The sequence below is a fragment of the Stenella coeruleoalba genome (genome assembly GCF_951394435.1).
Source record: "Stenella coeruleoalba genome assembly, chromosome: 15".
NCBI lineage: Eukaryota > Metazoa > Chordata > Mammalia > Artiodactyla > Delphinidae > Stenella > Stenella coeruleoalba.
In genome coordinates this window covers 12,240,550-12,253,232 of record NC_137161.1, presented here as the reverse complement: position 1 = coordinate 12,253,232, position 12,683 = coordinate 12,240,550, and the positions used below count along the sequence as shown (strand labels likewise).

Sequence of the window (12,683 nt, the reverse complement as noted above, 5' to 3'; positions counted from 1 at the left end):
ATATTCATAAGGAGTCGCTGAGCATAAATAATGTAAGCATCTCACTGTTAAATTAGACTATAGTGGTATAATGAAATACTGAATGAATTTATTTTGCACTGATTCATAGAATGTTTGGAATGGTTTTGGAAAAAATCATTATTCCTGAAATTCAGAAAGTATCTGGAAATGTAGAGAAAAAGATTTGTGCGGTTGGCATAACCAAATTACTAACAGAATGTCCCCCAATGATGGATACAGAGTATACCAAGCTATGGTAAGTACTCCATGCTAAGGTGTTTTGGAAATTACAGTTTCTTTCCCCTGTGACTACAAAATTAACCAAGCTTATTCTCTTGGGAGCCAAGAGAATTTGGTTCTGACCTCAGCCTCCCCCCTAGCAACCATGAGATCCAAGACATGACTTGTGGGTTCTTCTGAGCCTACCTAGAAAGATCTTGTTTCCTGATTAACTTTTTTTTTTTTCTGGCCGCGCTGCACAGCATGTGAGATCCTAGTTTCCCCGACCAGGGATCAAACCCATGCCCCTGGCAGTGGAAGTGCAGTCTTAACCACTGGACCTCCAGGGAAGTCCCCTGATTAACTTTTCTTTGTAGGGGAATTCATGGACCCCTTTGAAAAGCCTGGTGAAAGTCCGTGGTTTAGATGATCTCTAAGACTTTTATGATAGTCACTCGACTAAACCGGCCTAAGTCCTTAAGAGGAGAAACTGAATAGGCCAAGAGAAGGTTTATGTGCTTGTGCTTGATGTCTAGCTCGATGTGCAGACCTAGCTTTTCTTGACCTTTTGCCTCTCCCTTACTATGGTTTCACTCAAGTAGCCTTCCGTCAAGTGACCTGACAACTTGAAGCTTATTTCTTCTGACTTAGAAGAATTGGATTGCCTTGGTCTGGCTTGATGCCGTATGGCCTTCTAATCAGCCAGGCCTGGGTCACTCACACAAGCCAGCTTTGGCAGCTCTGGGAAAGAGACATTGGGGTGCTGTGGCCAGAAGAACTGAATGGTTTCTGGTTAGGCATAAGCACCATTTCATTCGTAATTTCAAAGGTCCCTTATTACTCTGGAGACTACGAGTCTACAGTCTTACGTCTCTGAGGAAGCTGCTCCTTATTGTTTAAGTCTTCAGAGCAGTTACTTCAGTCTTTTTGTCATCTTCCAATCCAGGACTCCTTTATTACAGTCTCTGATCGGCCTATTTGAGTTACCTGAAGATAATACTATTCCTGATGAAGAACATTTTATTGACATAGAAGACACACCAGGATACCAGACTGCCTTCTCTCAGCTGGCATTCGCTGGGAAAAAAGAGCATGATCCTGTAGGTCAAATGGTGAACAACCCCAGAATTCACCTGGCACAGTCACTTCACAAATTGTCTACTGCCTGTCCAGGAAGGGTAAGTGTCTTTCTGGTCAAAGAACTCTGTCATTCATCTTCCCATTTTTGAAGGCATGAAAGCAGTTGAGTTACTTGGGGATCCCTTAAACCATTATTGGTGATGGACTGCCCTTCTCAAGAGCTGTGGCAGCTCCCCCGTAGAAGGGCGGCAAGTGCGGGGGCGTTGTGTTTGTACGTTGGGATCTCTAGCAGCTGTACGTGTGCTTCCCATCTTGTGTAGGTTCCCTCAATGGTGAGCACCAGCCTCAACGCAGAAGCGCTCCAGTATCTCCAAGGATACCTTCAGGCGGCTAGTGTGACGCTGCTTTGAACTGTATTTTTTGAATTGGCTTAGTCCAGGATGGTTTCTGAGGACATCGTGGAGACGTCTGAGCACAGCTGTGTTAAAACAAAGCAAGTGTTCCTTTTGAACTTGTCTATTAAATGTTGCTTTAAGCTGAACCTTGAGAAAATTAGGTGGTTTGTGTGATCACAAATATAAGTGGGTGACTTTTTCAGTTTGCAGCTACAAAGACAAGTTTTACTAGCTTAGTGTATGACATTGAGTTGAGCATTTGCACAGTTTTGATAATTCTAAAATTTGACAGACACTTAACTGTGGAGGTTTTTTTTTCAGTTACTAAATCCTTTTGTTTTGAGGCTGTTCGTTATTTCTCTTGTCCTTTGTGTTTTTGTCCGTTTCCTTAAGCTTTTATTGGAAATGTCAGTAAGCAAAGAAATCACTTATGTAACTTGCCAAGAAATGCACATTTCATAGTTTTAAATCTGTAATCAGCAATAAAAGAAAAAAAAAAAGAGCCCTAAAATCTGTATCTAAGAACATCTTAAGCCCAGGCTTTGGGTGCTGATATTTTTATAATGAAGAGTTTAATTGTTCCTCTCCTGGACTTCATAAAATCCTAATTTCTTAATAACTCAAACTCAGGTTACTTAGTCTTTTTTACAAGGGAAAGGGAACAATTACTGCAGACTTGGGGCTCATCTGTTAGAACTTTCTAGCTAGACCAGTTCCTGGACGGCAGCATGAACTTTATTTAGGTAGATGGTTTCCTCTGTGAATTGGAAAAGAAATGCTCTGCCTGGCTTCACAAGGCTGTTGGGACTGCTTTAGACAGTGCAGGTGTTTGCTCTTTTTTTGCAGTGTCTTTCTTCTCTGAAGATCAGAGGTTACAAGGAACTTTTCCAACGGTGACATCTTAGAACCTGCGGTCTAGGAGGAACCTACAGGTGTCAGTCCATCTTGGCAAAGGCTGCCAGTCTGGCTCCTCCCTGGACTGGGCCCAGGGGTTCCATGGCCTTTATCTTTAGGGGGTAAAAAGAATCAGACTGTTGACACTTGGAGAGGCACAGTTTCTATGTATACTTAGTGCAGTTAGACTGGAATCTCATTCTGTGCAGATTACGTGGATTTGTTTTTTTCAAATCTCAGGCACCTGACTTGAATGCTTTATTTTCTTCACATGTTGGTTTTGTTGTGTTGCTTGAGAGATTTCCAGCTTAATCTAGTGTACTGCACCATTTTTGTTTTGACCCAGTAATGGAAGTATTAAATCATATAATTACTACATGGCTTAAAAATGGTCACTGGCAGGCAGATGCTGAGATAGCACTGAGATCCATTTTTCAACTATGAACATAATACAGGCGAAAAGTCTGAAATGGCAAACAGAATTGGTGATGGTTTACGTTTGGCGCTCAGACAAGCTCTCGTGTTTGGCTCTGTGCTTGCTAAAGCTGTTGGTTAACAGTTAAGTAAATGCAGGGATAGTTACTGTTCTGGAGGACCCTTGTTTCAGCATCTTGATCAGTCTTCTGAGTTTAAGTTCTGAATTTTTTCCTTCCTCAGAACAGTTGAACGGAAGGTGGTTTCTCTCTGTAAACAAGCGCACCTTTTTAAATAGTTCCTGAACAGGAAGGCTGGCACTTCTACTCTGGCATAATTCATGAATATTTTGTTAATGGTTTTTTAAAATGTTCTAAAGTGAGGTTGTACAGATTTTAAGAGATGGCAGGCTGAAGCTGCTGCGCTGTGTTTGGCTGAGTCTTAGTGACTGTTCCTCAACGGTGGCGGCAATTCTTCGTGTGCAGGAGGAGCTGGGCTCATACTCTGGGACCAGGCCAACCTGGGTTTGAATTCCACCTCTGCCACTGACTGAGGCCTTGAACAAATGCCTTGACCGCTATGCTTTTATTTACTCTTATGAAAAATGAGGGTACTACTACTTAACTTCACGACAGTTTTAAGAATAAAACAGCTTGGTGGGAAGACTCCGGAGGAGTCCTGGCCTAGGCAAGGCCCTCACTCTCAGGACATTTTTAGACACGGGGCAAACGTCATTGCAATGTTCCTCATGAGAGTCTTGTGTCGGATCCACTGATTCTCCATGCTGTTTGATCATTATCTCCTCTTTTATGTGTATTTTCCTTGTGGAAAATACAGGAAAAGATTTGAAAATAAAAAATCATCCATACTCCTACCTTCTTTAAGCATTTTAATTTTCTTCTTTCCTGCCCAAAGTTTATTTTTTTTGGCTGCGTCGGGTCTTAGTTGTGGCATGCAGGATCTTTGTTGTGGCGTGCAGGTTTTCTCTTCTCTAGTTGTGGTGCGTGGGCTCTGCAGTTTGTGGTAGGCTGGCTCTCTAGTTGAGGCGCACAAGCTCAGTAGTTGTGGCATGCGGGCTTAGTTGCCCTGGGGCATGTCGGACCTTAGTTCCCCCACCAGGGATCGAACCCGAGTCCCCAGCATTGGAAGGTGGATTCTTTACCACTGGACCACCAGGGAAGTCCCTGTAAATACAGTTTTATATGCTTTTTTAAAAACCTTTTAACATTTAAAACACTTACTTGGCAAATATATATATATATATATATATATATATTTTTTTTTTTTTTTTTTTTTTTTTTCTTGCTGTACGTGGGCCTCTCACTGTTGTGGCCTCTCCCGTTGCAGAGCACAGGCTCCGGACACACAGGCTCAGCGGCCATGGCTCACGGGCCCAGCCGCTCCGCGGCATGTGGGACCCTCCCGGACCGGGGCATAAGCCCGTGTCCCCATGCATCGGCAGGCGGACTCCCAACCACTGCACCACCAGGGAAGCCGGCAACTGTATTTTTCAGTGGTTATGTATGGTGTTTATCATTTGGATATACCACTACCAAGTTATACAGTCACTGTTGGACACGTAGAGATTTTTTATTTTATAAATAATTCTTGAGGTGGACATCCTATATATGCCAATATTTGTCTACGTCTGTTTCCTGAAGGTGGAATTATTGGGCCAGGTTGTGCCAATTTCTGTAGCACATCCCTACCCACACTGGGCCTTACTTAGTTATTTCATTTATTTGTGGGGCATAATGAATGTGGCATTCAGTCAGACTATTAGCTGCGTGTGGTAAAAGTCTAATTAATTAGTAAATAGGGCTTGTATCTGAGCAACAAGTCTCTGCCCTCCCAGAGGCAACACCTTTCAACTAGTACTGCCTATAATCTTCATTCTTTACCACTTAATTCTTCATCTTCTTGATACATCAACCGTAAGACTTCATAACTAACTCCCTGCTATGACAAATCAGAACTTGGCTCACATCGCTTACTTCCAGCCTACCTTTTACAGTTCTCTTCATCTTTAATAATAACCCTAACTGTAGTCCCATCAACTGTGGCCCTCGTGTCGGGTCCTCTGTACTGATAACAGGACGTCTCCCACCGTCCACCTCTGCCTTCATTTTCACGCTGTCACAGCAGATGGCTTTTCATCCTGTGCAGTAGTCCTTTTGTGTGCTTCATCTGTAGGTATCTTTTAAAAGGTGAGAACAGATAAACAGTATGTGAACTGTTACAATGGTGTGAATAGTATTCAGAGCTGGAGCTGGGCAGTGTGTAGAGATTATATTTCTTCCTCTCAAGGTTTGACTCTTGCATCCATCAAAAGAGAATGTTCTTAGAGTCAAGGTCAAATGGATTGGGCTTTGCCCTCATATTCTGTCAGTTGCTCAGAGCAAACCATGCCCCATTTTATCTTGTGATACATTCGGATCCTGACTGGTTTTCATTAGCTTTCTTCATTCTGAGTGTTACATGGGAACCCTTCCACTCTTCTCTGAGATGTTCTTTTTACAGCTCACTGGCTCTCGTGGGCCATGCAGCTTCTTTAGGTTAATTGCTAGGACTCCCAGCTGAGCCTCCCTCTTCCAGTGTTTCATGGAACCTTGAGAACCAGATGTGAGTCTTCGGTCTGAGAATGTGACAGGTCCAAATCCTTCTTTCCTGAGAGGTGGAGGAAATTACCAGCTTGCACAGCTGGGTGGACCTGGGATTCAAACCCAGGCAGCATGGATGGCGTCTGGAGCACAGGACTTGGCCACTATACCATGGCTTTGCAAAAGTTAGAAACAGGTAATCAGTTAATAAGGGCGTGACTGTGAGGTAAACACTATGAAGAGCCACCATCATCCACCAACCTTTCTCTGGGGTTCCTGCATGACAGGTAATAAAGACTTTTTCTCAAAAGCTCACATGTGGTTGGAGAAGTCAACTTTCTCCCTTATAATGTGGATGATGTGAGAGAAAAACTTGACAACGTGGAAGGAAGAGCCACCGCAGACAGGTCAGGGGGAAGTTTCTCAGACCTGATGCAAAAGGAGGATGACCGGCGGAGGAGTGGAAAGCAAAATGAGAGTTTGTTTACCTTACGTCGGAAAGATGGTCCATCTCCTTGGCAAGCAGTTAAGGGTCAATCCTCCTGAGCCTAGAGAGGGAAATGCTACTCTCAGGAAACTGGATTTCTCAGCAGACGTCAGCTGCGAAGACAGATCCTAAACTGTCTCCTCGTGGGTCCGCAGGGCAGTGGGGAGGAACCTAGCACCCACCAGGTCCTGCCACTCTCAGACAGAGCAGGGCTTAGTGTCCTAGGCAGGCCATACAGTCCCACTCCTGAGAGCCAAAGTTGAGCTGGAGCCAGCCCCACGCAGAGGGCTGCCTCCGTCGTGACTGTAGATCTCAGGCTGGAAGAAGTCTCTGCGATGGTGCCTGCAGAGAAACCTTCCCAAGGAGAACCAGGGTGGCGGCAACGAGCTAAGCCAGCGGCTGCAGGCTGAGCATTCCAAACCCCCATCCTCCTAACAGGCTGTTGAGGACACTGCCTTCAGTCCCCAGGACAGACTGCCTCTGGGCTGGGACAGCACAGTGCAGAGCCTAAAACAGTGAGGCCAAAGCTGCCTGCCCTCTGTTTAGCCAAAGGCAGCATTTCTCAACATGATTCGAAGGACTTGGGGGTACCATCCAAAGAGCATGTATCATTTACAGTTGTATGTTTTGTATTAGAAAAAAAGTCACTAGCAACTTCATGGGTGTTACTGCTTGAGGACAGTTGTTCTCAAAGTACATCTACATCACCTGGGACTTTATTATGCACGTTCTTGACCCCAGACCCACGGCATCAGCACATCTGGGAAAGGGACCCAGCAGCCTTTTTAACCAACAGCCCTCCCAGTGAGCTGATGCTCATGAAGAAGCCAAGAAAAACCGAATCAGAAAGACACGCAGGCGCGGCACAAGCTGTGAACACTGTTAGAGTCCAAGGTTCCATGGCCTCAGAAGTCAGAAGGGATCATATTGTAAAGATAGGAAATTAACAAAGGGTGGCAGGCGGAAGACGGCTGTGGCAGCTTAGGGCCCAGAGGAGCCACAGCCTTCGTGGGCCTCTTCCAGAACTCAACCACTCCCTCCAGCCGTAGCTGAGACGGACCTGAACTCCTGTTGTCATGGCATCTGTCTCCACACGTTTTCTTGGGAGAGACCTGGAAGTGGACTACGGTCTGCAGCCCAGGGAGAAGAGCCCTGCCAGCTGGACAGGAGGACAGAATGGGGGAGAGGAGGGCTCCAGACGCCTCCAGCAAGGAATTGGGCCAATGCCTCTCCATCAGCCACCCTGAGCAGTGGGACTCTAGAAACTGCCTGGGAGCAAGCGGCTTCAGAGTCCGTCTCTGGGCTCCAAGAACAGCAGAAGGTGCTGACTTCTGCAGTGACCGCACTGCAGTCTCTGAGCCGCTACTTACATGTTGGTATTCACCCACCTACATTACAGCATCTTGGCCCTTCGTGAGGTGATCTATTTACAGGCGCTCTTCACAGCACGGAAGCCTTATCCACACCCAATCCACCGTCCACCAGGCTGCTCCTCGCTCGGGGCCTTGGGAAAATGTTACCTGGCCCAGGGGAGCAATGACAAAGGTGGTCAAACCACCTCAGAAAGAGTCGGGCCAGGTCTGGGGCCACTCAGGCTTTGGGGATTCAGAGGACACACTGGTTGCCAACAAACACTCTACGCCGTAACTCCCCAAACACAGCCATACGACATGTCCAAAAATCATGGTCCCTGGGCTAAGGAAGGTCTGAGCATTTGCAGTTTTCTTAGCTGGATTCAACCTGGTTTACATTATTCTTGTCCATGAGCCCAAGGAGCCAATCAGAGAGGAAAGTAAGCTATTAGGGGTCCAGAGGAACATTTTCAGATATGCGTCCTGAATCTACCAGGTGAGCCTATGCTCAGCATACAGACCTGTGGGGAGGTGGCGATATTTACACAGTAAAACACAGGCCCAAGGGAATCTCAGGCCATTTACTGGGCAGGCTTTTGGCAGCTGGAGCCAATACACGATTAAAAAGGCAGGCAAGAAGAGTCTGAGGAAGCGACACAGGATTCTGTTAGATCTCACTCCAAAGTGGCACCAACTGCCCACTACTGAATCCAGGCTCAGCAATGTCAGAGGTCAGAGAGAGACACCCCTGTCACTGCTTCTACTGCAGCCTAAAGAAGTGAGGACAGCCACAGTGAGCTAGCTGAAGGCTGGATCCAGCTGGCTCTGTAGGAGGGCAGCAGGGGACAGGCATACCTGATCCTCTCTGGGACCACCGAGCTCCAGGTTGTTCAGCTTTACAATGGGTGGCACCACTGCATGTGCACTGCAGACACAATCATGAAAGAAGTGCGTGTGAAAGGGGGTGGAAATAAACGATAGGGTTTGTGTTTGGATAGAGGGCTTTTAGGGGTAACTTACAAATTTTTCACAGTTTACTTTCAAAGGTCCTTTTTAAAATTACCAATACACAAAGACTGCTTTATAATTTGTCATCACAGGCCTACTTCCAACAAAGTAGGTTTTGATGAAAGTATTTGTAAAAGAATGTACAAAGGAAATTACTTTTAAAATATCAAACAAGTTATTAAGCACATATTAAGCAAAGCAGTACCAATTTCCCAAATTACGTATAATTTTTCCTAATAAAAATTGGTATGCCAAGAAGTCTGATTAGAATATGGAGTTGTAAAAATTACAGTTTCATATGTATATTCTATATATACATTGTATATATACATTAAACACACCACTGCAAGCACACAGTGCCAAATACCAAGAAAACAGCTCTGCTGCTTTGATGACTAGAAACCACACCCTCTCCAGTCTCAGTTAGCCTTGCATCTTAACACACATCTCTTTAAAAGCCTATTTCAGAAAATTGGTTAACTCCTCCCTGCCAATCCAGCAGTGCTTAAGTGCTCAACAATCCATTATTTATGGATTTAGAAAGTTTTTCTTGTCTGTTTTTAAGGGCACACAGATGTTTAAGCACTTAAACCAGAGATGGTAATGTCGGAAGTTTCTGAAGTTGAGTTTCATACAAACAAACAGCTACACATCTCCATCCTCAGGTTTATTTCCTGGTGGTTGTAGTCTACTGAGCTCCTGTTAGCTTCTAGAGAGCAAGCAGCAGCATACTGCTTCTTGGGAATGGCCGGGTGTCTTTTCCCATGGGTCACAAGAACCCCAGACTCAGACCTTGGGACCCAGGCCAAGGTCTCCGTCACTGGGCATCCACCCTGCAAAGCTGGGCACATTAGCTCAGTGAGCTATGGAACAAAACCTAGATTCAGAAATGACACTTTTTTTAAAAGCTACAGTTCACATTGCTCAGCTCAAGAAGGCCTTTAAAAATACAAACCAGAACAAAACCCTGCTATGGGGAAATCATCCTTACTCATTAATATCTCCCTGTGATAAGAGGAACTTAACGAAATTGACCTAATGTCAGTGCACCTGTTGTGGGGTGACTGAATCCTAAGTCTGTCTTCCCCAAAGACAACAGGAGCTGCTCCACCTTTGCAGATCGATGCTCCTCAAATCCTAAGACCCACTAGTCTTACTGTGGCTGACTTGCAGCTCTGATTTTTTTCAGACCTGCCTCTCAGGTGCCTTCATGTCTGCTTTTCTGCTTGTAGTCTGGAAACCAGGACTGCATGTTGTCCCAAGGGCTAGTTTTGAGCCAAAGTTCTTGCAACTCTTAGAGATCATGTTGGGATAAAACTTAGTGCAAACTCGATTCCCAGGCAGCTCTCTCAAAGCCTGTTGAGACAGAGATACTGCAGGTGAGTGAGTCCTCAGCAGGCGATGACAGCTACAGGGCCTTCACAGAGGCAAGACTAGTTTGAGAGTTTACAATGTAAGAATAGTCAAGGACATCCCATCTGGACAGCTTTCCAAAGCAACCAAAATACACCTTCAAAAAAACCTGTCAAAGAAACCTGTAGATCCTTCCTAACAATATCCCAGATATTAAGAGGAAACTTCCCCTTCTTGGAGTGCTGTCAATGAGGGCCAACTGGACTGCCAATTAGAAGTCATGAATTACTTCTAAGACTGTACTGTCCAGCCCTTTCCATCTTCCCTTCACAGTGTGGAGGGTCACCGGTTGGAAACACTGTGAGGCAAGGAGGCGAGAGCTGGGCAGAGGCAGCAAGATCTCAGGGCAGGAGTGGAAGGAGTGGCTGGCAAGGCTGGGACATTGGCTACAATCTCAATGCGGGAAAAGGTGCTAAAAACACAGCAGGGAAGGCTGTGAAGAACCCTGAGGTGCCAGAGGTATCAGGACCAACACATGGCTTTTAAGTAGATATACAAGTCGGCAGATGTGTATACGTACACACAGATACACTTCCTAGCTGTCCACTAAGAGGGCCCAGACACAACACACCCCTAGCAGTGAGGTCTCAGAGCACCCAGACCTTGGTTGCTAAATGTCATCTATCACTAAAGAGGATCAAGGCTTCTTGCAGAAATGCTGAATCCAGGATTGGAAAGGGAAAAAATGCCTTTCCTTTCACTGCTTTTATCCCTGCCCTGCTGAGTCCCCTCATACCCTGTAGCATTTTTCCATAACCTCACTTCCGGTGCTTCTTGCAGTCCAATCCACAGGCTGGTTTTATAGTGAACCACCTTTATGAGCATATTCTAAAATGAAAAAATAGAAAACTACCAGCCCCACTCCTCAGCCAGACTAGAATGCAACGCCTCACCTTCACTCTTCCAAGCGCGAGCCCGCCTGAGGGAAGTGACCAGGAAGCCTCTCTCCTCTCGGTCATTTCTTTGGGTGACATCGTCTGGTTCAGATGAGAGGCGCCTCCCTTCACCCGGGCACCCACTTGCCCCTCACTGGCAGCAGTGCCCCCCACGCCATGCTTCCATGCCCTCACATCTTCCCTTACTGCTTCAGTTACTGCTCGACAGGACCAAAAATTCATTAGTAGCTGTTTATTGATCAATGGTTTGATATAAAGTTATTTCAGAGCTTCAGAATTTTGCCCAAATGGAATCACAAGCATTACAAAGTTTTTTTCTTAAAAATAAAAAAAGTATAGGGGGCAGGTTGGGAGGGACCAACCTAGCAGTAGTGGCATTTAAGAATAAATTAACAAAAAAAATTTAGTATTACTATTTATTGGTGACAAACACTAAGTTTTACTTACATTCCATGGGGAGAAAAAATTCCAGCGTAAACAATGAATCGAAGCAGTACTTAACTCGCAAGGCTACCGTGCTTTTCATCTGGACCATATGCAGGACCTCGCCGCACACATTTCTGTGCACAGCAACACGACATCAAAAGCAACACAGTTATAGAGATAAACATGGGTCATTCTTTTCAGCCCTACATGGAGATGTAATCAACAGTATAAAGCACTCAAGGAAAATCAAGTTGCAGTTGTAGATGTGCTACATGGAGATCATATCCTGTAGTGTAGTGAAAGCTATGTGTCTTCAAGAGTCATATATATATATATATATATATATATATATATATATATATACACATACATATATATATATATACACACACACAATTTTTTTAATCTTTAAAACAAAGATCAAAGTTCATTTAAGTCCTGTTGCATTAACAAAAATAAAATAGAAAAGGAACCAAATGATCATTTAAAGTTTAAAATTCCTAAATTGTCCAATTTATACAACTATGGGAGACTTCAAGGTTTCTGAGAAGTGCAGGACTGTTTCAGCTAAACCAGAGGGCACACAATTTTCATCACTGAAATGGTCCTGGGTTAGTCCAATGAAATAAAAATGTATAACCACATACACACGGATATGATCTTTGCCGGTTAGATTACTGATAAGGTCAGTCTCAGACAAGTTTCTAAACTGTGCTATGTAACTAAATACAACTGAGAAACTCTCAAATGAAAATTTTATATAGTGTCATTTCAATCAAAAGAAAATAATGAAACTAAGAATACGTATCTCTTGGAAGAGAGCAGTGGTGACGGCGTGGGTACCGCGGTAGGTGTGGGCCAGAGCACGCCGAGGTCAGCTCAGGCTGAGTAGGAAGCATGTGATTTTCTCTGGTGCTTTCAGCTCTGGGGCCAGACTAAGGCCCCTCTCCAGCGTGGTGTCCAGGGTTTGTCCCAAAGTGTCTGAGTGAGCCAGTTTGAGAAGGAGTCGTGCTTTCTGTTTCTTCTTTCACACAGCAAGGAAAAAAAAAAAAACAAAAAACCACCCCAAAAAACCAAAACCAAAAACCAACCCCCCCCCCCACCCTAACCAAGCGCTAGGGTGCCTGGGGCGTGGACCCGCTGGTTTCCCAGTGGCGCCGGGGTGCCCGGCAGGCCCGCCCGGCCCCCAGCAGCTGCTGCTGCATGAGGAGAAACCATAGCACAGGCGAGCGGCCATGCCGCTGCCTCCTCGGGGCCCCGCCTTCTTCACCACTGCTGTCTCCAGTCCTTTACCCATCGTGTCTCTCGGCCCACTGGAGGTATCAGAAGTTCCAAATTTTCAAAGCAGTTTCAGTATTTTCAGTATGTATGTTGGGATTTTTCAATGGTTCATGGCCAGATAAGGTTCAGCACCTCCCACACCTTTAAGGAAGAAAAAAACCAAAAATGACCCAAGTTTTGAAATTTAAGACAATTAAGCCATGTTAAAAATGAAACTA

The 12,683-nt window shown here is 45.0% G+C and overlaps 2 protein-coding genes across 17 annotated transcripts in view; one reads left to right on the top strand and one right to left on the bottom strand.

Moving 5' to 3' along the window:
* CSE1L (chromosome segregation 1 like) overlaps window positions 1-3,876 on the top strand; it is a 43,545-nt gene extending 39,669 nt beyond the window's left edge. For both annotated transcript variants that reach the window (XM_079944737.1, XM_079944738.1), the window contains exons 23-25: window positions 110-256; window positions 1,166-1,397; window positions 1,620-3,876. In XM_079944737.1, the coding sequence (XP_079800863.1) occupies window positions 110-256; window positions 1,166-1,397; window positions 1,620-1,709 (469 nt within the window). In that variant the 3' untranslated portion in view covers window positions 1,710-3,876. The remainder of the gene's footprint in view (window positions 1-109; window positions 257-1,165; window positions 1,398-1,619) is intronic.
* A 168-nt stretch (window positions 3,877-4,044) lies between these two features.
* Window positions 4,045-12,683, bottom strand: part of STAU1 (staufen double-stranded RNA binding protein 1) — a 97,707-nt gene continuing 89,068 nt past the window's right edge. For 10 of the 15 annotated variants that reach the window (XM_079945856.1, XM_079945855.1, XM_079945857.1 and 7 more), the window contains one exon: window positions 4,047-12,606. In XM_079945856.1, the coding sequence (XP_079801982.1) occupies window positions 12,591-12,606 (16 nt within the window). In that variant the 3' untranslated portion in view covers window positions 4,047-12,590. Of the gene's footprint in view, window positions 12,607-12,683 lie in introns of all 15 variants that reach the window. The other 5 variants (XM_079945853.1, XM_079945854.1, XR_013831677.1 and 2 more) reach the window with 4 other exon arrangements.